Consider the following 25400-nt stretch of genomic DNA (forward strand, 5'->3'; position numbering starts at 1 on the left):
TCAATCAAGATTTTTCTGCTCCGGAAAATTTTAAGGTGAATAAAATGAAGACTAGGTTTCAGGCTGGATTTTTCTTTCATCATTAAAGTTCCAAAAGCAACCACCAGACAACCTGGTCCTGAAGAAGAAACCCCAACTACTGAAAGGGCTCCACTCCCTCCAAGCAATGGTGAAGAAGGAGGTCATGAATGACTTCTCAAATTTCTCAAAAATAGAGACCTGGATTGCTTCCCTGGCCTCAGGATAATCGCTTTTAACTTCTCAGTCAATGTTTAGCACGCTAATTGACCTAGAAAAACCCTTTTTAACATAAGACAATACCATGGAGACATCCTTTTAAACGTAACCTACAGATCAGAGAATTCCTTTGTTTTCACTATATATTAAGGATCTGCACCCATCAATGGGATAAGACAGATCCAACAAAGCCTAAGTGTCATGTGGTATCATCAGACCGTTATTTGTTAAACTCGGCCTGAACCTCAACCCATCCAAGGTCTCAAGTCACCTCATCAATGGTTGGACCGGAAGGTGATTAGGAAACATGAATATATTAATACTAGAGCAGGCTATTCACTCAAAAGACTTCATCGCAAAGTCAGTTAAGTTCTATTGCCCTACTGATGGCCAATGCCAAAGAATCGCATTTCTTGCTGGATAATAAATTCGATATCCAAGGCAACAAAATTTTGGCTTTTGCTTCAGTTCTCATTGTACAGCAGTGGAATATTTTTTGGAGTACATTGCTGATGGTTCTTAAATCATCATCCGTTGTAATTGTTATGTCATGCATTGGAAAGACTACATGCCAAAGAAAGAAACCTTCCTTTATTTGTGAAGGAAGTTGTGCCTTATAATGCCCAAGGGATCATCGAACCAATTTACAAAAGCAAAGCAACCAAATGTTCATTCTGTTAAGAAAACTCAAAACCAACTTACAATCCCAAAATTTCTAATATAAATACAAACCAGAAAATTGTAGCCAACAGATTAATTAAGAGCGAAAAATTCCACTTCGTGTTATTAAAAATTAATACCAAAAGAGATAGAAGGATAAAAATCATGATGAATCCAAGAGGTGGATACACTGGTTTTCGGCCCAGAAGATATAATCTCCGCAGCACCTCTCAAAATCTTCCAACCAGTTTTCAGCCAAATACAGAATGGAAGGAAGAAGATGCAGCTCTAGTTTTACTTGTATATCTTCCTGGTAACTTTCTGATTATCTAATTGCCTAAAATTCAGCTTTAAATCTTCATGGTTCAACCTTATATTTTCTTGAATTAAAAGTGTGGTTAATTATGCAGGTTTCTTGAAAGAGCAAGTAAGTGTTGCAGCAGACGAACTGCAAAGTAATATCAGAGTTTATGGAGAGCGTATACTCGCAAATAACATGCGCAGTCGCTTTAATACAGCTCACATCGTTCCCAAAAATTGTGACCTGAGCCAAATGAAATTGGAGTTTGCTGGTGGGATCCTAACCATCAGGATTCCGAAAAACATTCCTGCTGTAAAAAGTACTGATACTGGAGAATTGGAGGCCACAGCTAGCCAAGAGGATCCTGGGCTTCAAGACTCCACAGGAAAACCAAAGCCTGAGAAGAATGGAGAAGAGACTCCTTCAGGGAGAACCTCAACCACCTTTGCCAAAGAAACAGAAGGGAAAGATGTTAAAGCTCTAAGCCCCCAAAAGGCAGCCAGCGAAGAGGTATCTCAAAAGGGTCAAGATGAAGCTCCTCAAAAAGCTGATTTACTGGTTAATACCACAAAACAAGTAGAGGAGAAGAGTGCAGGGTTAGATGGTGAAAAGGCTCATCAAATTGTCACCGAAAAGAAAGAAAAGAATGAAGCAAACGGGAAGCCTGTTGAAGAGGAAAAGCCCGAGAAAGTTGCTGAAAAGCCTTCGAAAGAAGAGGAGAAAAGTGAGGAACCAAAGATAGCTGAGAAAGTTGTTGAAAAGCCTTCGGTGAAAGGAGAGGAAAAGGATGAGAAAGGTGAGGAACCAAAGATAGCTGAGAAAGTTGTTGAAAAGCCATTGGCAAAGGAAGAGGAAAAGGATGGGAAAAGTGAGGAACCAAAGACAGCTGAGAGTGTTGTCCTGAAGAAGGAGGAGGAGGAGGAGAAGAATGAGACAGCTGCTGGTGATGATAAAGAGAAGTCTAACAAGGATATTTCTAAGGATGCAGAGAATGCAAGAGCTTCTGCTAACAAGGACGAGGACATGAAGAATGATGAGAATCAACTGATAGTGAATATTTTTGTGGCAGTTTCAATAATTATGGCAGTTGGAGCACATTTCTATAGCATTTTTAGCTCATCTGGCAAGATCTAAAGCTATGTTCCAAGAACAAGACTGTGGCATGAAAATATGGCAGTATCAATAAATACTATATCTGAAAGCATCTCTAGAACAGTTGAGATGCAAGTATTGAGATCGCATGTTTATTATATTTTAAGCACATATACTTAATATGAGCATATTTCATCTTTTTTTAAAATAAATAAATAAATAATGGAACATGTTTTATCATTAATTGTGAGCAGTTTTTTTTTAATGCTATTTCTTAATAGAAATGTATACTAGATACAGCAATATTAAAAAATAATAATAATTTTCAGAAAAACAGTGCTTACTTTTCAATTTGAGGATCCAATTGAAACCATTGGTGTGTGTGGGACTAAAGTGTAATTTTTATTAATTAGTCCCACACCACGCGTTTAACAGCTTAAAAAGTTTAAACATGCAAATTAAATTGAAAATATTAATTAACAAAAAAAATAATCCAATTGCGCCTCCAAAAATTATCTATTTTTCTGTAGCCACGTTTAAATAGTTTCATTTTGATTATTATAGTATTTCATATTAACATCCTCATTCAAAAAACCCCAATTCCACATTTCTTGTATGGAACCGTGAATTATAATATTTTTATACAACGTAATTAAAAAATAATGAGAAAAATAAAGAAAATATAAGAACATAAAAAATTAAATTCAATAAAAAAATAAAAAAATTAACACGATTCGGTAAATTGCATACTTAAAAAACTTCAATTCCACATTTCTTGTAGAGAAACATTAGAGATTTGCGTATATATATATATATATATATATATATATATATATATAAAACATAAATTAAAAAAAAATGGGAAAAAAAGGTAAGAACATAAAAAACTTAAATTTAATAAATTCGATAAATTGCATACTTAACAGGCCAAGATGATGATAAAAGTAATACTTAAAAAAAACAGAGCTTAATTAACATTAATTTGTTAGACGAAAAACAAAACCTTTTTAGCAGTTAGATACTAAGGATCAATTAATTATTCTATGGATTTAAAAGAGAGATATGGATAAAAAAAAATAAAAAAGAAAAATTTAATTACACTATAACTCACTGAAATAATTTTATTATTTAATAGACTCGGAAACAATTTCCTCCATTTTTTTCTTCCTTTCACTTCCAGTGACTCGTGGACAGCAGAAAAACTAGGCTCTAGCTTTCGGCATCAATAACACCTTCAAACTTTAGTCTAGAGATTAGATTTTTAGCATGCGGGTTAGATTAAGATCAGATCATTTTTTTTTAACATAAAAAAAAATACATGTGTGTTGCTAGTAATTTTTTCTAGTGAAAAAAAAAATCATGTGGGAATTAATTTTATATGACCCGTTCGACTTCATAGATCTAAAAATAATCTAGATGATCGGTAAAAATATAGTTTGATTTAAAATAAATATGAGATATGAGATATTTTTTATAAATAGTAAGATAAAATATATTAAATCAACTCGAATTAACCTACCAATCTACATGTCAGGTCACGAGACTATAATAACTCAATGTAAAGTTATTCTAAATAATTTATAAAACTTAATTTTCAATTAAATCAATGTTGAAAGATGAAATTAAAAAAAATCAATTAAAATAAAAGAATAAAAAAATAACTCGAGTCAACCCGGGTTAGCCTGTTAAACCCGTAACCCGAATTATGTGATCAAATAACCCAATAAAAAGTAAATTAAAATAAATTATGAAACTCAATTATCAATCAATCTAGTGTTGAAAATATAAAATTAAAAAAAAATTGATTAAAAAAATGATATAAAAACAACTCGAGTCGACTCGAGTTAACCGGTCAAACTTGTAACCTGCACCATGAGATGATGATAACCTTACAGAAAGCGAATGGAAAAAAATCATGAAGTCTAATTTCCAATCAACCTAATATCAAATGATGGATTTGAGAAAAAAATTAATAAGAAAAAAAAAAACTCAAGTCAACATGTCAAACCCGCAATCCAAGTTATGAGATTGAAATAACTTCATGAAATATATATTAAAAATAAAATTATAAAACTCAATTTCCAACAAACTCAATATTGAATAATTTAAATGAAATTGAGTGAGAAAAATATAGATTGAAAAAAAAAAGGAAACTAAGGAGAGAGAAAAAAAACATTATTCCAATAAATAGTATTTTATTAGTAAGGCTGCGCAATAAAATCTTTTTTTTTAGTTTTTTTGTTAATAAAAAAAAATTGAGTAAACTGAGTTAACCTGTCTAACTCGTGGTTCAGGTTATAATATCATGATAACTTTATATAAAATAAATTAAAAAAATTATAGAATCTAATTTTTAATAGAAAAGGATGTTAATGAAATTAGAAAAAAAATATAGATAGAATAAAAATAAAAAAAATATTTTAATAAATAATATTATATAAGGAGAGGTAAAATAATAATAATAAAAAAACTTTATTCTTGATAATCTTGAAAATGCTACCAATGGATTCGTGAACTCTAATTGTGATTTTATTAATTAGATCCCACACCACACGTTTTGTGGCTTAAAAGGCATAGTTAATGAATCTGATTCGGCTAAACCTTGTCCGATGTTTATATGCTGGCTAGGTTGACCTGTTTAATAAAAAAATATTATTTTATTTTTTTTATATAAAAAAATAGTATGTTGATTAGATATGATGTTGTTAAAATATGTTGAATTATATTAAATTAATGAATAAAAATATTTAATTTATTATAATAAAAAATATAAAAGTAAGAATATATTTTTGTTTGAAATTGTAAACATGGAAAAGTATAACCAATGACAAACATGTTTTCAATATAAAAAAAATAATAGAATTTTAGCATATATATTTAGCATATAGTGTTCTAGCAAACATGCTAATAATAAAAAAATATATGTTTAAATTAAAAATAAAAAAAATATTTAAACACTTTAAAGTAATTAAACTTTTATTGCTCTTAAGGATAAATCATATATACGCTTTTCACTTGTACAACTAAGATATTTGCATTATATTTCTTAAAATTCCAACAATATCTTCTTAATTTAGATACACTTTTAAACACAGTTTTTAAACCAAAATAAAAAAACTCAAATATCTCTCAATAAAATATGAACCTAAATTCTAGATTTGAGATAAGAAAATCAAAGCATAAAAAAAATAAAACACTAAAAATAAAATGAGAAAAAATATAAAAAAAATAAAGTCAAAAACTTTTTCTCCTACTCTTTTTTCATAATAAATTTTAGAAGCTAAAAATTTAAAGAATTAATTCTTACTCTTATAAATTTTTGACTAACCATCATAAATTAAAAATTAAATTTATAAAAATATTAATTATTTTTTTAAATTAATATTTTATTCACCTATACTATATTTAAACCGTGTTAATAAAACAAAAATCTAACATTAGTTTCTATTTAACTGAGAGGCCGTGTTTAACAACTCTGTTAAAATGTTTAAATATGAGAATTAAATGTAAAATATTAACAAAAAAAAGAAATTTGACAAAAGAACTCAATTGAAAAATATATGTAATATTTAGGACCCAATTGGTAAAATATTTTTTATTTTGATACTCAATGAAGAATCTGTATATATTATAAGGACTAGATTAGGTTTCCCCAATTAAAAACCCGTGGTTCGTTCTGTTCCACTGTAGACTCCCTAGCTAGCTATTGTAAGGACTAGCCAGTTTCTCTCCCCTTCCCTCCCTCTACTAGACTGGTGGCTTACAGGGTGCCTTGAAATGGTTTGTCTTGCATTTGAACCTTCGATAATTCACAAAAAGCAATGAATTTGCTTCGTATATTATCAATTAAAATATGCAAAATTCGAAGCTTGTGCTAAGAAGTTTCCTTCTGGGATGCAGCACCACCGCCAAGAAGAAGTCGTTTTCCTATACCATCTTCAGCAATAAAAACAACCACCCTTTATTTAGTTTGCTTTTGTTTCTACATAATTCTAATGAAACCAGCTTTTTAGTGACCAAAAGGCGTGGTTTTTGTGGGTATGCAGTAGAGCAGTTCTCTGATGACGAGTACGAGTGTGATTTTGAAAACCACAAGGTCTGTTTTTTCTTTTTCTATCATTCGTTTTATTAGGTTATGAATGTAAAGTTTTGATTTTTGGTGTAAAATATTGGGATTTGAATGCATAAATGGTGATTAATCAACTAGAAATGAAAAGGGTTGTGAGTATTATTGTTGATTGTGGGATGAATGTGATAGTTTTTATGTTTTCTGGGGGAATTAGTGCAATTGATTTGTTGTGTATATGAACTGACTGATTATACTGTCAAGAGGTTGGGAAATTTGGTGGTCTAAGATGGTGTTTTGTTATTAATTTTAGGCTTCGTCGTCTGTGGCCAATGTTGATGAGTGGAAATGGAAGCTCAGCTTGCTATTGCGCAGTGAAACAGACCAAGAGATTGTTTCTAGAGATAGAAAAGACAGGAGAGACTATGAGCAGATTTCAAATCTTGCTGGAAGGATGGGACTTTATAGGTAATGGAGGCAGTAGTTACTTTTTGTTAACAAGTATATTTGTTTTGTGTGCCCGTAGTGGACTGAGACTTTGAAATGATATATTGAGATCTTGCTTGTGTTTCGTTGTTTATCAGTGAACTATATGGAAAAGTGGTTGTTGCAAGCAAGGTTCCTCTACCTAACTACAGGCCTGATTTGGATGATAAGCGGCCACAAAGGGAGGTGATGATTTGTGAAGCTCTTCCGACGAGTTTGTATGAATGTTATTTCTAGATGTTTTGTCAGGCTGGATGGTTGGAATTTTAATTTTCCATTTGTGCAGGTGGTTATCCCACTAAGTTTGCAAAGGAGGGTTGAGGGTTTACTTCAGGAGCATCTTGATAGAACTCAACTAAGTGCTGGAAAAGTTGGTGGTAATGCAGATGACGCGTCCATCAATCAGATTGAAGATACGAGTCCAGATGAGAATCCAGATTCATTTCTAGACCGCTCTGTGATGGAAAGGGTTCTTCAGAGGAGGAGTTTGCGAATGCGTAACATGCAAAGAGCTTGGCGGGTATGATTGTTGTTTTCTCATATTGTGATCTTTGTTATTAATTTGTTAAGTGTCATCGGCAAGACATCCTTAGCATTTTAAACTGATCAATAGCACATGTTTGAAGGGGTGGGGACGATAAAAACCATGTGTCTCATTCTGATTTTGTTCTGTATTTATTGTCTTTGGTTCATAGGAATCACTTGAGGGCAGAAAAATGATGGACTTTAGGAAATCTCTACCTTCTTTCCAGGAAAAGGAGAAGTTACTCCAAGCAATAGCAAGGAATCAGGTCTGAATATACAGCTCATTGGCTTGTTTTCAGCTATGATCTTAAAGATTGTGCAATGTTCGTTGAAAGAAATTTTTTTTGTTTTGCTTTTGTTTGGAGAACTTTCTAATCTGTCCTTTCTTGATGTCCATATGTTTGATACTTCATTCAATTTGTCAAGATTTGTTTTCATTTAACTTTTATTCAGTTTCTCTTTTATTTTCACACTTTTGGCCATCAAACCAGAAGAGAAACATTTTGATGGTGATGACATATGAGTAATAAGTGTCTACTTTTCCCAAATGTATTCTTAATTAGTTGTCTTATTGGTAGGTCATTGTAATATCTGGAGAGACTGGATGTGGGAAAACCACTCAACTTCCTCAATATATTCTGGAGTCAGAAATAGAATCTGGGCGTGGAGCATTCTGTAGCATAATTTGCACTCAGCCTCGAAGAATATCTGCTATGGCTGTTGCAGATAGAGTGTCTGCGGAGAGAGGAGAGCCTCTTGGTGAAGCAGTGGGCGTTCTTTCTCTCAATACATTAACATATTGCACACACAAAGACTAGATTTGTTAACTAGATAGTCTTTTTTGTTTTTTCGTTTGAAAACTTTTTTCTCTCGCTGCTATACCACAACATATTTTTTTGTTAGGTTGGTTATAAAGTCCGACTAGAGGGTGTGAAAGGAAGAAACACACATCTGCTTTTTTGTACCAGTGGAATTTTACTTCGACGCCTGTTAAGTGACCGCAACTTGAATGGCATAACCCATGTTTTCGTCGATGAAATTCATGAGCGAGGCATGAATGAAGGTAACTTATAAGTTTAGTTTGTCATCTATTCTTCACAAGAGGTTGTTCTACCTTCTTCCTTTCTGTCTTACATTTTATCTGTAACAGACTTCCTATTGATTGTGCTCAAGGATCTTCTTTCACGTCGTCGGGACTTGAGATTGATTTTAATGAGTGCCACTTTGAATGCGGAACTCTTTTCCAATTATTTTGGAGGAGCACCAACTATTCATATTCCAGTAAGCTATAAGCAGGAATTGTTATTAATATACACTTATTTGTTGGTATTTAAAGCATTCTGGTGTTGGTGTGATGAGATGTGAGCATCAACTGTTTTAATAATCAGTTTTCATTTTTTTTCAAGTATCCTTGGGCTTTGATTTGGAAATTGTATTTTAAGCTGGCTGTGCACTTTGTTTTGAAGTGATTTTGACCATGTTGGCTTTGGAGTTTAGTTTTTAACAACAAAAATTGCCTGAGAGAAATACTCAGGGTTTGTAACTGCATACTATGAAATATGGCTTGTGCATGCAAACAGAAGAGTGTGAAAACCATACTGCAGTTTCTAATGCTGGTAAACATAAGAAAATATATGCTTGCACCTTCAAAATGTTTCTATTTTGATGAAGTCCATTCAAAAGCATGCATCCTCTTTTGTGGCTACATGGATTCAAAATTGTTACATCTGGTTATTGGGAACAGAACTGTCTCAGTTATAGAGATATAGCTTGCACCATGAGGTCCTCAAAATGTTCATGTATTTTACCAGGGCTTTACATATCCAGTGAGGGCACATTTTTTAGAAGATGTACTGGAAATGACCGGATATAAGTTGACTTCTTTCAATCAAATTGATGATTATGGCCAAGAGAAAATGTGGAAAACACAGAGGCAACTGGCACCACGAAAAAGGAAAAACCAGATCACTACTCTCGTTGAGGTATGACAGTCTCTTGAAGACCTGTTGTTGATTATTACTATTATACTACTTTCATTTTACTTTTCTGACTAGAGACTTGAAACTCGAAGTTGTAAATTTTCCAAAATTTCTCAGTCTTGTGTGCATTAGCCTACTTTTGGAGTAAAATGGTATTTTTAGTTCTATTTGCTAGAGCACTATCTACTGCACTTGCAAAAACTAATTTGTTTGGGAACTGTTGTTCTTGTTGTTTGTGGACAGGATGCTCTTACTAATTCAAGTTTTGACAATTATAGTTCCAGAGCACGTGACTCTCTGGCACGCTGGATGCCTGATTGCATAGGATTTAACCTTATTGAAGCAGTTTTGTGCCATATATGTCGGAAGGAACGACCAGGTGCTGTCTTAGTTTTCATGACTGGCTGGGAGGATATTAGCTGTTTGAGGGATCAACTTAAAGCACATCCTCTCCTGGGTGATCCTAACAGAATTCTGCTTCTAACTTGCCATGGTTCTATGGCAACCTCAGAACAGGTAGTCTTTTAAGTTTTATGTTAATACTTATCTTGTTAGGTTTTTTGAATGGAAATAAAATCCTAAAAGCTCCCCTGTTCTGGTCAAGGTTAGACTTATCTGGATGCTAGAATGCGTGTTAATTTCCACTTTGAAGGGAGCATTTATCTTTCCACAGTCTATCTCGTCGGGCAAGTTACTCAATGCAGATCTGACCCTTTGAGGCACCTTTACTAGTTAAACAAAAAAACAATACTGGTGCAGCGGACCATGTAAGGGACCAGGAGTGATTATAATTCGTGATGTTGTAGGATATCTCACACTGAAAAATGGGTGTTCCAGAAACTTGCCCAATTCATAATTATTGTCTACATAATACATATGCAATTATCATGTTTATTAACCTTCCAGGTTAGAAAAGAGTATAACAGTAGATTATTAAAATAACTACAGTGAAATGAAGATGCTACAGTGTTCATGCTCAGCATATCATTTGGAGTGTTTGATTTCATGTCATATTACTTATCATCTTTTTACTCTATGCAGAAACTGATTTTTGAGAAACCTCCTCCTAATGTACATAAAATAGTTCTTGCAACCAATATGGCAGAGGCAAGCATTACAATCAATGATGTAGTTTTTGTCATTGATTGTGGGAAGGCAAAAGAAACCACTTATGATGCTTTAAACAACACACCTTGTCTGCTACCTTCTTGGATATCAAAAGCATCTGCTCGACAAGTAAGCTTGCCTTGACATCATTTGGATTTGTTCGTTCAGGTTTATTACCAAATTGCATGTTTCTAACTGTAAAACGGAATAGACTTGATCTCTATTCTCACTTGAGCGTGTATGGAATGCCTGTTTATATAATGTATGGGGTATTTTCTTCACTGGAAACATAGTTGGTTAAGCTTGAGGGTTCATGCAGCCTGGGATGGTTATATGAATGTTTAAGATGCACTGTTGCCACGTGGTAGCATGCATTATTGGATTGATTATGATTTTATTTGAATCTGTTATCGTCTTCTGTGCTTCACCTTGATCTATGTCATTTTCCTGGTCTCTTTTCATAAATGACATATTCTTCTTTGGCTATTCATGGGTTGCAGAGAAGGGGTAGGGCTGGCCGAGTGCAGCCAGGCGAATGTTACCACCTATACCCAAGATGTGTATATGAAGCCTTTGCTGAATATCAACTTCCTGAACTTTTGAGGACTCCCCTGAACTCTCTTTGCTTGCAAATAAAGAGTTTGCAGGTTGGAAGCATAGGAGAATTCTTGTCAGCTGCTCTCCAGCCACCAAAACCATTGGCTGTAAGTGTTGTCAACACAATTTTTTTATTTCCATATTACCCCCTGGATGCTGGCCTATATTCTTCTTTGAAACTTTATTGAGCCGGCCTTTAAGACTTAGAATAAACTTCAAGTAAAGGGGGCATACCAAGGGAGACCTCATACAACTGATGACAACATCTCTCTATAGAGGATGTCATACTGCAATTGATCAATTTTAGCTCACATTCAATTTCCTCAACTAGATTTGCCAGGCCAACCTTTTCTAGAGTTATTGTGACCACCTGGTTTTTTTCACCATAAAAATTTGTTGTAAATTGTATACCACCTGGTTTCTGATCCTACAATCATTGTAGAAGTTGTTTAATGGTTCATGTCTATGATTGTTGTAGAAAGTAATCCATTAACTAGAACATTTGTAAATCATTAATGAAAATGTACAAGGGGAAAATGGATGAACATTACTTCCTACTATAGTTTTATCGCCCACGACCTTGCATGCACTAATTACTGAATACACACTGCAAAAGATAATGCAAGCTGCATGCATAACTTAAGGGCTTCCACTTTTCCATTTTGCAATTTGACAAGTATTAATAATGCAAATAATTTGCAACCTCATTTCTTAGTCTATTGCACAATTTGACAAGTTCCATGGATGACAGGTCCAAAATGCGATTGATTTTCTGAAGATGATTGGTGCATTAGATGAGAAGGAGAATCTGACAAATCTTGGTCAGTTTGCTGATTCTTGCAGATGAGAAGAACTCTACTATTTATATTCTAGTTCTTAATTATAATTATTAAACTCCTCTGTTTTATTTTTCAATCAGGGAAGTATTTGACAATGCTTCCAGTAGATCCCAAGCTGGGTAAAATGTTAATAATGGGTGCCATCTTTGGGTGCTTTGGTCCTATATTAACAATAGTGTCCGGGCTCAGTGTCAGGGATCCTTTCCTTCTGCCACAGGACAAAAAGGATGTAAGTACGGTGCAATCAAGTATTAACAATAGTGTCCTGTGCATTGGTCCTGTATTAACAATCTTGTTATTGATCAATGCACCTTTGAAACTTATAAATCAGCATTTGGAGCATTTTCCTGTATGTTTGAGCGTTATGCTTCCAGGTTCTAGATTTCCTGCTTTGGCTTTATTTTCAGCTGAACTATTCTATCTTTGGTTTAGTTAGCTGGGGCAGCAAAGTCTAGATTTTCTGCAAAAGACTACAGTGATCATATGGCTCTTGTCCGTGCATATGAAGGATGGAAAGAAGCTGAAAGAGAAGGATCGGCATATGAGTATTGCTGGAGAAATTTCCTGTCTGCACAAACTTTGCAGGCCATTCATTCTCTAAGGAAGCAATTTAACTTCATTTTAAAAGATGCTGGCTTAATAGAAGAAGATACAAACAACCACAACAAATTAAGTCACAACCAATCATTGGTTCGTGCAATTATATGCTCTGGCCTCTATCCTGGAATCGCGTCAGTAGTGGTAATGTTTCTCTGCTTCAAATGCACATCCTGTGTTTCATCATGAAATTCGATAGCTGATACATTTTGCTCTTTCTTCTTTGTGCGCAGCACAGAGAAACATCCATGTCTTTCAAAACAATGGATGATGGCCAAGTTTCTCTATATGCTGTAAGTGTGAAACTTAAACTAGTGTGCCGGACTAGACTTTTTTAACTAATGGTTGTTATGCATGCTTTGATGCATAAATTCTGAGTTTGAGTCATCTAGCTCGTATGATCACTTTGCTGTTTGTGTGTGTGTGTTTCCCTGTTAACTGAGTAGTTCTTGAAATGTGAAGGGTATGTAACTAGAAAAATTTTAGACCCTTGCCAAGTGTATATGTGCGTGCTATTTCTTGACTTCTTGTCATCGTGTTGTAAAAGTTTCTTATATTGTCCACGAGAGTATTTGATAATGATGATGGTTCTGCTTCAGAATTCTGTGAATGCACGCTATGAGACAATTCCCTATCCATGGCTGGTCTTTGGTGAAAAAGTAAAGGTCAACTCAGTTTTCATACGTGATTCCACTGGTGTATCTGATTCCGTACTGATCCTTTTTGGTGGTGCACTTGCTTGTGGAGCACAGGTAATTTTAGCTCTTTTCTATGGATAGTTATGATATTCCTTTCCTATTGAACTTGCAGAGTTTTATAATCAGTAATTTTCTTGTGCTCAGGCTGGGCATCTGAAAATGTTGAATGGATACATTGATTTCTTCATGGATCATAATTTGGCAGAGTGCTTTTTAAAGCTTAATGAAGAACTTGATAAGCTTATTCAGAAGAAGGTGAGTTGGGAAAGATGATTAGTATAGAGAAAATAATTTTATGTTCCATCTTTCAACTAGCCATATACAAAATCCTAGTTTTTCATCTTCTGAGGTTCCGCCTTCCATTACTAAAATAAAACACCCCTCTTAGTTCTGTGCTTGTTAAATGATTCATATTATCAAGCTGTTAGAGGTTATGCTCCTGCAGGAGGTAAACTATTGAACATGCATCATCTATATGTTTTCTAAAATCCTTTGACCACTTTTTTCCCCTTTCAGATTTTACCAATTAAAGACATAGTTGTAAGACCTGAACCGGGGTCAACCTAGCCCAGGGCTCGGGTCACAGGTCGGGTGTTGACCTGGTCAACCCAAGCATTAATTTTTTTTAAAAAAATCATGAAATGATGTTGTTTTGGTAAAAAAAAAAAAAAAAAAAAAAAGACAGGTTTTTTCACAGGCCAGGTCCTTGGTCGGCAGGTCACCAGTTTGACTTGCCTGGCCAGGCAGATCTTATAACACTGATCCAAGATGCGGTAATGTTGATGGTGTTTAGAACTATGTTTTTTTTTTTAAAAAAAAAAGTTTATTCCATTCTGCAACTATTTGCATTGAAAGCTCCCAAAAATGTACTTGTCAAGAGCTTTTTGTTGAATGGTTGTTTGCCCGAGGATGCAATATTCTTTTCATTGTTACTGTGCTCATGAGCACATCTCTTTTGGTGTGATGATATTATTTACGTGTAGAGTATCTCTGAGTTTTTGTATTGTGGCTGTGATTGACATATCCAAGACATGAACATTGTTGTGGGTTTAACCTATCTACCTCAAACCTGGAAAGATTTTTTATTAATAATATCTGTTGCATTGAGCGATAAAGAGCTTCTTGTGATGATGCAGCTTCAAGATCCTAAACTTGACATTCTCAAGGAAGGAAAATACCTCATGCTTGCTGTTGAGGACCTGGTATCAGGAGATCAATGTGAAGGAAAATTTGTGTTTGGTCGTGAAAGCAGGAAGCCTAAGGTAACTAATGATAATGACAGATTTACAAAAGACGGAGCAAATCCAAAAAGTTTGCTACAAACCCTACTGATGAGAGCTGGACACTCCCCTCCAAAATACAAGACAAAGCACCTTAAGACGAATGAGTTTAGGGCACTGGTTGAATTCAAGGGAATGCAGTTTGTGGGGAAGCCCAAGAGAAACAAGCAACAAGCAGAGAGGGATGCTGCTATTGAAGCACTGGCCTGGTTAACCCATACATCCGACAATAATCAAAATGAGCATGACGACTCCCAACCTGATGTCACTGATAACATGCTCAAACTTCTTGGGAAACGTCGTAGATCAAAGCAGCGTCGCCCTGGTTGATCTGGCTGTCCACTGTCCATTGTTATTCTTGGAATTGCTGAATTGGCTTAAACAAGACATTGGGACAAGGACATGGGCAAGACTTGATCGTTGACCTTTTGACAGTCCGGGGGCCAGCAGCTTAGCTGGGGGTGAAACAATGAAAGGAAGGGATGCATACAGGCTATATGGACATGCTGATTAGGAGAGCCAACCATGAGCCTCTCGATGCTTGGCCTGACAGCTGACGAAACATGATAAATCCGTACAGACCATCGAAGTCTCATATTCCCATGGGAGCAGAGGATCACGACCCCAAGCCAATGCACATGGTTAGTAAAGTTGATGCGGGTATGGACTGTGAAATTGTATACAAGAAAGAAAGGGAAAGAAAATGTAGCCGAGCAATCAAGACAGAGAAACATTTGAACAGTCATTCTTGAATTTGGACGTATTGAGCTTGAAGATAAAAAAAATTTCCCATGTACCAGTAACATTAAAGCATGTTGTAGGTGGGGCCAGGGAGGTTGTGGGGTGGTTTTTCTCATTAGATTTTTATTTTTTGAACCTGTAGCGGGTTAGAGGAATGAACAGATTTCGATGAGATTATGTAGTTTCTAGCCAAGCCAAGATATCGATCATGCATGCAAGGCGAGAGTAGTTTCTACCGTAGTTATTAAATATGGCTTGGCTTGGCTTGCCCTGGCCTGGCCTGACGAGTTGCGTCGATAAATTTGTGATCTGAAGATGAATTTTAAAATTGAACCTCGTGACTTGATTAAGCCGACGATCAAGCTAGGTTTTTGTTCAACGAGTAAAGCCCTGTTTTTGTTCAGTTCTTGGATTTTCATGCACGTTACGGTATAGAGTTGCAACTTGCAAGGACGGCCCTGCTTATCAATATGTCCACGTGGAAGTATTTTCAGCTGCCCACCACACATTTATTATTTTATCAGTGAACTTTGCTTTATTATTATTATTATTATTATTGAACTAAATAGAAAAGGAACAAATTAATTAGAACTATTTTTTTCTTTTTAAATGCCAATTTCGCAGAATAAAGTCTATTATCAAAGATATTACTACAACCATTTTGATATAAAAATATATGCAAAGGAATTATGTATAAACATTGGCGTGAATATAAAGTTATTTCTTTTTTTTAGTAGTTTTTTACATGGTTATAAAACATGGTACATGTACATCATGTTTCATGATTAGAGATTCTATTTTTTAAGTTTTAAAAACACTATAAAAAAATATTTTTTATATATATTTTTTAGATCAGCTGAAGTAAAAAATAATTTTTTTAAAAATAAAAAAATATTATTTTAATATATTTTTAAATAAAAAATACTTAAAAAATAAATATGATAAAAAACTTTGATTGATCCGCTCTGCATGTTAAAGACCATTGACTTTTTTTTTTATAAAAAAAATACGTTGTTTTTATTTTATTTATTATTTATTATCCACTATAAAAGGCTTAAAACCTTCCTCTTGCAAAGTACTTCCACCAATGGCTATTCCTTGTGCTTCCCTTCCCTTCCCTTCTTCTTCTCTTCTTCTCAAGGCCTCTTCTTTTTCCTCTCAGTTCCCTCCACTTCTTTCTCCTTCACACCTTTTCTTGACCGTTTGTTCCCGCCATACCCCAGCAAAAAGCACTAATGCAAGAAACAGCTATTACACCAACAATACGGGCATTGCATATTTGAAGTATCCAGTAGTTGTGAAGGCACAAACTTCCTCTTCTTCTGCACTGAGTAGAGAGCCCATGTTGCCTCCTTTCAATATCTTAATCACTGGTTCAACAAAAGGTTCTTTCTTTTCTTGGTTCTCTAATTACTGTCTGATCAGTTTGTGGTGTTTGCTTTGCTGTGTGTATTGCTGTGGTTTCTGGTTTGGTTTTGCTGGTTAATTCTATGCCCTTTGATGGATTTATGGAATATGATTTCTGGGTTTCTTTTTTGTGGGTTTGCTGCGAATTAAGGCCCCAATTAGTCCAAGAGTTAAGGGTGTTGTGTCTGTACCGGATGGTTTGATTTTTGGTCAACGAGAAATAGAAGGGAGGTGCTCAAGTAGGTACATTGCTACTACTGAGTTTATTTTAGTTTGGTTTTGAGTGCTACTTTGTTGGGGTCATTTTCTTTGTTTTCTTTGCGAGAAATTGCATTCTTCAGTCCAAGAATGGCTTTGTTCCGTGTGTGAAATGAGAATCATTGGATTTTTTTATCAGTTTTCGCATGAATTGTTTTTTACAGTGTGCAATGGCTCGAGAGTTTCTAAAGATGATATCTTTAATGTCTCATTTTCTTAAGTTGGCTGGTTCTTTATGTGAATAGAGCTTGTTGATGCTTTTAATCCAGGAATAGGGTATGCTTTGGCTAAGGAGTTTCTAAAGGCAGGTGACAATGTGATAATTTGCTCAAGGTCAGGTAAGGATCTTCTTTGGTAGATATGTTGAAATGTCTCAAGCATATAAGTTAGTTGCTTTTGACAAACCCTAACTATGGTTCTCTCACAATCAGTTTGGTTGAATCTGAGTAAATACCCCTGGAGAATTTTTTAATGGGGACCTTTGATGTTCAGTTTATTTGATTCATGGTCTTTTACGCCAAAGAACCCTCTTGACCCAAAGGCTTGAAATAGTGGGACTTGACATTTTGAGTTGATATCTTGAAAGAATACGAAGCTTGCAGTTTATATACCCAGTTGCTTGTATTTAGTGTTGTTGACAGCAATCTTTGACAGCTGAACGGGTGGAGTCTGCTGTTCAGAGCTTGAGAGAAGAATTTGGAGAGCAACGTGTGTGGGTACCTCCTTCACAACTCTTTTCTCCAATTTATTTTTTGTGTCCTTATTTTCCCTCATGATAGTTTTCCATGATCAGTTGTCTATACTTCATACTTCTGGCTATGAGTCAGTTCCTCCTTTGCAGGGTACAAAGTGTGATGTTAGAGAAGGAAAGGATGTGAAGGATTTGGTTGCATTTGCACAAGAAAGTCTCAAATACATCGACATATGGGTATTGTTGCAAATACTCCCGGCTGCTTTATGCTTTCTAATTGTCATAGTTAAACAAAATTCCCTATAGGAATCGATAAACCTTTTCTTATTGGATGGTTGCTCTTCTGTAAAGTTGGTTAAAGGATGTTTCTTTTTGCGATGCTGTACGGAAAGGTTGTTCTTGTTGGTAAAATACGCATATCAGTGTTGGGAATTTGTTAGAGATAAACATTTTGTGTAATTTCCATGCTAGCTATTTCGTAGCTTCATGGTCTGGTTTAGTAATAATTCATGAGAAATTTCATGTTTTATGCTTCTCATTCAGCTAGCAGAACTGATACTAAATTTGTTCAGCTACCTACCCTCTTAGGTATACTCCATCAGTATATGGTGTTGCATTGATTCCATTTCTTTTTCCTATAAAAATGCTTGGCTCTGCTGTTACTCTCTTACCTCATGTTAATGATGCAGATTAATAATGCAGGATCCAATGCTTATAGCTATAAGCCCCTGGCAGAAGCTTCAGATGAAGATCTTATGTGAGCATTTAAAGTTTTCATTAATTTCTTTTCCTTCCTTTTTATCCTTTCTTTTCCTATTGTTCTTCTTCCCTGCAATTTTGCAATGCTTCAAGTTGTTTGTTCTGTTTACTTTTGTGCAGAGAAGTTGTCACTACAAACACCCTTGGTTTGATGATTTGTTGTCGAGAGGTAAAAGTGTTCTCTTTATCCTTGTCTGGCACTTTCAGGCTTATTTCTTACACATAATAATTGTCAAGGCAATAAAAATGATGTTGAACCAACCTCGAGGGGGTCACATATTCAACATTGATGGAGCTGGCTCAGATGGAAGACCAACCCCAAGGTACCACGTTTCAGTTTTCTTGAGCTTTAATTAGATTTGCTGAAGCCATTCATGATTTCTATGTCAGTTTCCATTGACAAAAGTGACTACTTTGTGCACACCCAGTTCACGATGTGAATTTGCCAATTGACTTCTCATTGCATATTTCTCCTTTCCTTTTCTCTCAGATTTGCAGCATATGGGGCAACTAAGCGCAGTGTAGTGCATTTAACAAAATCCCTACAGGTGCACTCTCAACTTTCTTTTCAAGGTAGTAGTGTTGAGTGTTATTCAATCACTAAGAATATATCAGAAGAGTGTTTTCTTTCTCATTGTATAGCATCAAATATTCTTGCATTTCTCCTAATCTTTTTATACCAGCCCTTGGGGGTTGTTTATAGAATCATATGATGTCAACTCCCATTTCTACTATTTGTTTTTGGTACTTTACCAGATGTCAAACTACTGATATTTTAAGAATCGAGTAGTCAGAAAAATCATCATTTATTCCATCATTCTCATTGTGTTATTTAAGTAGCATGCAACTAAATATAAAGGTCATTTAGACAACTGTCTATGTTAGTGAAATGTGTTAGGATTAGATATCTATGTGAGAGTTGCTATAAACATGTTTTTTTTTTAATGGAACAGGCTGAGTTGCGGATGCAAGATGTTCAAAATGTTGTAGCGCATAACCTGTCGGTATGCTTGAATTATTTTTAGCTCTTTCCTTTCGAGTTCGCTATTCATGCACTTTGTTATGTCAAATAACACTTTTTTTAAAAAAAAAAACGAAAGAATAAATTTATGAGCCTTTCCTCTTAACAGCTGTTGTGTTATCATCATTGATTGCTATCATTGATGATGCCATCATTATCAATAGATTTTTATTAGTTTTTTTTTTTTTTAATTTTCTTGGTATCGGCTTGCAGCCTGGAATGGTCACAACTGATCTTCTCATGTCTGGAGCTACCACAAAGCAGGTCAGAATAAAAGATCATCTTCTTTTGGAGTCTGTCTTCTGTGGGTTGTAATTGAAATGATCAAATTTCATCCATTGCAGGCCAAGTTTTTCATTAATGTTTTGGCAGAACCAGCTGAAGTGGTAAGATTTTGTTTACTAGGCTGTCATTCAATGTGCTGGTATTTCATGGTTTACAGAACCATATGACCATTAACTGTTAGTGATTACTATGGTTAAGTAAATCATATCAGTTAATCTTGATTGAAATAGTTGCGTATGCTAAGATGGTGTGTAGTTTTGTTTACCAGGGAGGTGCTTGCATCATAAGAAAAGGGGGCACTTTTTGTGGATCATCTAATGTGAGTCACTTCTTAGTTCCACTGATTAAGATTTTTTGGGTTTTCATAGGTTGCAGAATACCTTGTTCCAAACATCAGATCTATCCCTGCCAATGGATCAACAAAGCCTACCTACATCCGTTTCCTCACCGGGGTGAAAGCATACTCGCAGATATTCTCAGTTAAGTGAAACACTTCGATTTTCTGTTCTGTTGGAGAACTCTGAAGATGCACTAACTTATATCACTTGGGGATTGTTATTGGTTCTGATCAACTCTTCTGCTTGCACTTTTCCTTGTTAGCAGAGATTTGCTTTCGGCGCACGAAGAAACAGATACTTGCTTGAAGATTGAAAGTGTAGTGGCAGAATTTGATTTAATTCAAATGCTGTGATTTTTTTGGTGAAATTGTTGTAAAAAATTGTTCCTTTTTTTATGGCTCTACAGACTTTACGGGACCAGACTCACGAATGGACATGTTACATGAACTCATCAGTCTGATTTCAATATGAGATTATGCTGATGTTTCCTTAAATTTTAGACTTCAAACACATAAATTTGAGGCTCAATCATTGAAATGAAACTCCCCCCCAAGTTCACAAATCCCATCCGTGACAGATTTTCCCTGATAACTTTGTCGATGCCACAAATCATTTGCTTACAACAGAAAAGGCACAGTGCTTGTCTGGTTTGCATTATTAAGGATGGCCATCAAATCCAAGCTTCTTCATTTCCCAACGTGAAATTTTGTACAAGTCCGTTGATGTGAAAGGATATGGGGACGTTGCAGTTTACCTTTTGTTTACTTTTTGGTAAACTACTTTTAGGCCCCTATAGATCCTTCAATGTTCCATTTCAACCATATAGTTTAAGATTTCTCAATATTACCCCTATAGTTTTGATTGAGTTTCCAATGTCACCCTTAATCATTAAAACCAAATAGCCTGCTTCTTGATAGTTTTTTGCAGCGAAGGGAAAGATTGAAAGTTTAAAAGATATGGGAGTAGCGTTGATAAATCTTAGATTATAAGGGTAGAAGTGAAACATTGTTGTTTTGGATGGTTTTGTCTGTAGCCTTCTGCGTCAACCTGATTTTCCCGTGAAGCACTGTGAACTCACATTCCCTTGTCTTCTTGTACCGACCAGGTCATGCGCCATCTACCAGTAAATTGCTTTTTTCAATTAACATTAAATATTCTAAAATTAAAACTTTTCATGCAATTTAGACGTGCTCTCTGTATGGATTGGTGCATCTAAAAAAAAATATAATAATACCTTATCAAGATTTAAACTCAAAAGAAAAAAATATCTCATCAACCATCCATCCAATCTCTTCAAGTTTATGTGATGCATTATTTTTTTTTTTTATTAACGTGAATATCCGGGCCAGCTTGTATATAAGTTTCCAGTAATCCTGGAATACATTGCTGAACACGTGAGTGGTGGTGGCAACTAGTCTTGTCTAAACCCTCCATGCAATAATATCCCTACATGATCAAAGATGGGAATGATGGTGGATAAAACAGTGACAGGGGGGTAAAAGAGTTTTTATCCTTTTGGTTTTAAATATAGAAATTTTTCTTGAATTCATCATGGCTTCTTGGCTCTTGGGAAGCAAGATCCAAGTCCCAGAATACCCTAACCATTGTTGAGAAGAAAAGAAAAAAAACAATTTCTATAATCCGGGTGGCCAAACAGTTTACAGCACTCCACTTGGACTGAAAATCACGTGACCAATACTAGTCGTTGATGAGAAAAAATGTCACATCCTTTGTAAACATGCCAGAATATCGAGATGCTACTGGATTCTTTTGTGGTATGACGTGCCAATTTCTGGTACACTGACACAGACGTGACTTACTACTTTCTATTTATTCGTGCACTTTGTTTTTTTAGTTGTATTGTGGCTCAGCAGTGCAGAATCTGCTTTGCTTTGGCTCATAACTTTAATGCAAAGCTTTCAGGGCATGGTTTATATGTTTAATGCAGGCATATAACTCTGCTTATGTGGTGGTTAAAGGTCTTAATAATCTCTCATGGTTTCCTTGGGACTTAGAAAAAAGCAAGAACCCTGTCCAATTTCCACCACTAAGGAAAGTAATTGGAGTATAATTTAGAAGAAGCGAGTGCAATCATTGCCTTTCTTTGGTAAAAAGCTTACGTTATGGAAAAGCCTCTTTAAATCCTTGTAAAATTCATATCCCAACAAACTACTATTGCATTCGATAGTTTTGATGGCCAAACCAGTTCACTATCCATGCTATCTTCATCTCTTGTTTCTTATCCTTTCTTTTCATCGGTCAAGCCAGCTGCAGCCCTTTCAGTCTCAGTCCCTTCTGAGAATCCAGCAGCTTCTTAACTACCCATCTTTCTCGACCAGCTTTGACAACACCACAGATTTCTGCAACATTGAACCAACTCCATCTCTAACTCTACTGTGCTATGAAGATAATATAACACAGCTTCACATTGTAGGAAATACTGGGGTTCCTCCAAATTTCTCCACAGACTATTTCTTTGCCACTGTTGCTAGTCTATCTAGCTTGAAGGTTCTGTCTTTGGTTTCTCTTGGCTTCTCGGGGCCACTGCCTGAAAGTATTGGTCAGTTATCTTCACTTGAGATATTAAATGCAAGTTCAAACTACTTCAGTGGCTCCATTCCAGCATCTCTTTCATCTTTGAAGAGCCTTCAGACACTGATTCTGGACCATAACAAGTTCAGTGGTGAAGTTCCTGGTTGGGTAGGTTTCCTTCCAGTTTTGGCTGTGTTGAGCTTGAAGAACAACTCCCTTAGTGGGTATCTACCAAATTCTCTGACGAGATTGGAAAGTCTAAGAATTTTCTCTCTCTCAAAGAATCACTTATCTGGACAAGTGCCTGATCTTCATAACTTGACCAACCTTCAAGTTCTTGAGTTGGAAGACAATCACTTTGGACCTGATTTTCCAGGTTTGCACAACAAGGTGGTGACTCTTGTGCTAAGAAATAATAGCTTTCATTCTGGCATACCTGCTGACTTAGTCACCTACCATCAGCTTCAGAAGTTGGACCTCTCCTTTAATGGATTTGTAGGACCATTTTTGCCATCTTTGTTGTCAAGCCCTCCAATGAATTATCTTGATATTTCACATAACAAATTTACAGGGATGCTCTTCGAAAATATGTCCTGCCATGCTGAACTAGCCTATGTAGATTTATCCTCAAATCTTTTGACTGGAGAGTTACCTACTTGCCTAAACTTGAGTTCAGAGAGCAGAACTGTCCTGTATGCTAGAAACTGCTTGTCAAACAAAGAACAAGAACAGCATCCTTTTAACTTCTGTCACAATGAAGCACTGGCTGTGAAAATCTTGCCTCGTGATGATGTTAAGCATCAGAGACACGATAAGGAAGTTCTTGCATCAAGTACTATGGGAGGAGTAGTTGGAGGAATTGCAATTGTTGGCTTGGTTTTCTTGTTTGTCAAGAGGGTATATAGTAAGGATGATGTGAAAAAACCCCAAACAAGGATACTCGTGAAGAATTTGTCATCAGTGAACACAGTGAAACTTCTTTCAGATGCAAGTAAGCTCTTACTTTCCTCTTCTTTCAATTGTTGGGTTAGACAGAGAAATTTTCTTCCATTTTAATGCTAAAAGAGGGTTAGTTATATGGTTCTAAAGTTTTTCGTATCTTAACTCTCTTGCTAGGCATGTGAGTTTAGGAGATTTTTCTGGTCTTTAAATCTTCCCTGTGAAGACGGCAAGTCTAACTTCCTGCTTATTTTTTATTTTTTTTTGCTTTGTTAGGGCACATATCACAAACAATGAAGCTTGGAGCTAGCCTTCCTAATTATCGAACCTTTTCTCTGGAGGAGCTCAAGGAGGCAACAAATAACTTTGATGCCTCGAACTTACTTAGTGAAGATTCAAGCAGTCAGGTATGCAATTCGGAATGCTTAAACTTCTGCTACTTAGCTAGTGCAGAAATAGAACCAAAACACTTCCTTTTTTCATTATTCCCCAATTTAGCCGTCTGTTATTATTATGGTATCAGATGTATAAAGGAAAGCTCAATGATGGAAGTCTTGTTGCTATTAGAAGCTCAAAAGTCAGGAAAAAGATCAGCCAACGTACCTTTACCCACCATATTGAGTTGATTTCAAAACTCAGACATAACCACTTGATCAGTGCTCTGGGACACTGCTTTGATTGCTGCCAGGATGATTCCAGCACCAGCAGAATATTTAATATATTTGAGTTTGTTCCAAATGGGACTCTTAGAGACTACATCTCTGGTAAAATGATTGTTCACAGTTCTGTGTTATAAAGGATGATATTTTTGCAATCACATTCTCATGATCTTAGCACTTTGGTAGGAATTCCAGAGAACAAGCTGAAATGGCCACAAAGAATAGGAGTTGCTATTGGAGTTGCAAGGGGTATTCAATTCCTGCACACGGGGATTGTCCCGGGTGTATTTCCAAACAATCTGAAGATAACAGATGTCCTATTGGACCATGATCTGCTTGTGAAACTCTGTAGCTATAACCTGCCACTACTCACTGAGGGATCGGTAATGACTAGATAATAAAGAGATCCCTGATTTTTTTTTTCTTCCAAGCAAAAGTATATCATGTTCATGCTCTTTTGTAAGCCTTTCAGGTGGGCGCTGCAGTTTCTTCTGGAACAAAACAAAAATTTGGGACAAGGTCTGTGGTCGACTCCTTTCAAGCTCAAATCAGGATTGTAGAATTTGTTACTAGTTTAAAATTAGGATTTTGTTGTTAGTCATTTGTTGAAAAATTAAATCCACTCATGATCTTTTCGACAAATGCAGGGATAGACATGAGGATAAGGAGGACATCTATGACTTGGGAGTAATCTTAGTTGAAATCATTTTTGGAAGGCCAGTGGTTAAAAATGAAGTCATCGTCTCAAAAGATCTGGTTAGTACTTGTACCTCTGGTGTCTCCATGACACCACCTCTATTCCTGGATTTGTGATGTATGATATCAATTTACTTTTGATTGTTGCGCAGTTAAAAGTAAGCATGACAGTTGACGATGTAGCTCGAAGGAATATTGTTGATCCAGCAATTAACAAGGAGTGCTCAGATGAATCTCTAAAGATAATGATGGAGATATGTATTAGATGTCTTTCCAAAGAGCCATCTGATAGACCATCAGTTGATGATGTGCTTTGGAACTTGCAGTTTGCAGCACAAGTTCGGGAGAGTTCCAGAACAAGTTAGAACTGAATGTCTCATGTTCGTCAATGTAACTATATCTACTTCCTATATTTCCAAGAATTTGATGGTCAATTTAGTCCTCTTGTACAAGTCTGATTTACCGTGTATGGCATATGACTATCTGTAGTTTCAAAGTCCAATCTCATGCCACATCGTACTTCCAGGGGCCAGAATAGTTCATGCTTATTATGAGAGACTATCCTATGAGTTCTATCAGATTTTATTTCATTACATTCAACAAGAAACTC

At 35.5% G+C, this 25400-nt stretch overlaps 4 protein-coding genes across 7 annotated transcripts; all 4 read left to right on the plus strand.

Annotated features, from left to right (window-relative positions):
* Positions 1 to 903: 903 nt before the first annotated feature.
* LOC7486869 (inactive protein RESTRICTED TEV MOVEMENT 2) lies at positions 904 to 2534 on the plus strand. Of its 2 annotated transcripts, XM_052454933.1 has the most exons (3): positions 904 to 1210; positions 1308 to 1922; positions 1995 to 2534. In XM_052454933.1, exons 1-3 carry the CDS (start codon positions 1063 to 1065, stop codon positions 2330 to 2332), a joined length of 1101 nt encoding a protein of 366 aa, XP_052310893.1. In that variant the 5' UTR covers positions 904 to 1062; the 3' UTR covers positions 2333 to 2534. The 2 variants fall into 2 exon arrangements, with proteins under 2 accessions (XP_052310893.1, XP_002310974.3); XM_002310938.4 differs by having other exon boundaries at positions 907 to 1210; positions 1308 to 2534.
* A 3438-nt stretch (positions 2535 to 5972) lies between these two features.
* On the plus strand, positions 5973 to 15398 carry LOC7486870 (DExH-box ATP-dependent RNA helicase DExH3). The gene is made up of 19 exons (XM_002310939.4): positions 5973 to 6386; positions 6670 to 6824; positions 6941 to 7028; positions 7129 to 7362; positions 7538 to 7633; positions 7946 to 8134; positions 8271 to 8430; positions 8518 to 8648; positions 9179 to 9349; positions 9590 to 9862; positions 10388 to 10582; positions 10954 to 11157; positions 11802 to 11871; positions 11970 to 12118; positions 12322 to 12630; positions 12720 to 12779; positions 13086 to 13238; positions 13329 to 13439; positions 14321 to 15398. The coding sequence occupies exons 1-19, from the start codon at positions 6144 to 6146 to the stop codon at positions 14792 to 14794; spliced, it is 3465 nt and encodes a 1154-aa protein (XP_002310975.2). The 5' UTR covers positions 5973 to 6143; the 3' UTR covers positions 14795 to 15398.
* An 862-nt stretch (positions 15399 to 16260) lies between these two features.
* On the plus strand, positions 16261 to 20458 carry LOC7486871 (chlorophyll(ide) b reductase NOL, chloroplastic). Of its 2 annotated transcripts, none has more exons than XM_024606548.2 (13): positions 16261 to 16590; positions 17140 to 17208; positions 17525 to 17586; positions 17712 to 17798; positions 18251 to 18318; positions 18441 to 18489; positions 18558 to 18643; positions 18811 to 18868; positions 19274 to 19324; positions 19555 to 19605; positions 19686 to 19727; positions 19995 to 20105; positions 20227 to 20458. In XM_024606548.2, the coding sequence occupies exons 1-13, from the start codon at positions 16293 to 16295 to the stop codon at positions 20275 to 20277; spliced, it is 1083 nt and encodes a 360-aa protein (XP_024462316.2). In that variant the 5' UTR covers positions 16261 to 16292; the 3' UTR covers positions 20278 to 20458. The 2 variants fall into 2 exon arrangements, with proteins under 2 accessions (XP_024462316.2, XP_024462317.2); XM_024606549.2 differs by having other exon boundaries at positions 20230 to 20458.
* Positions 20459 to 21833: 1375 nt separating this feature from the next.
* On the plus strand, positions 21834 to 25368 carry LOC7486872 (probable inactive leucine-rich repeat receptor-like protein kinase At3g03770). 2 transcript variants are annotated; one of them, XM_024606139.2, is made up of 7 exons: positions 21834 to 23487; positions 23712 to 23842; positions 23959 to 24199; positions 24290 to 24477; positions 24567 to 24613; positions 24742 to 24850; positions 24943 to 25368. In XM_024606139.2, exons 1-7 carry the CDS (start codon positions 22158 to 22160, stop codon positions 25153 to 25155), a joined length of 2259 nt encoding a protein of 752 aa, XP_024461907.1. In that variant the 5' UTR covers positions 21834 to 22157; the 3' UTR covers positions 25156 to 25368. The 2 variants fall into 2 exon arrangements, with proteins under 2 accessions (XP_024461907.1, XP_002310977.1); XM_002310941.4 differs by having other exon boundaries at positions 21835 to 23487; positions 24281 to 24477.
* Positions 25369 to 25400: the final 32 nt, after the last annotated feature.

Source organism: Populus trichocarpa, chromosome 8 (genome assembly GCF_000002775.5).
Source record: "Populus trichocarpa isolate Nisqually-1 chromosome 8, P.trichocarpa_v4.1, whole genome shotgun sequence".
In the NCBI taxonomy this organism is placed as follows: Eukaryota; Viridiplantae; Streptophyta; class Magnoliopsida; order Malpighiales; family Salicaceae; genus Populus; species Populus trichocarpa.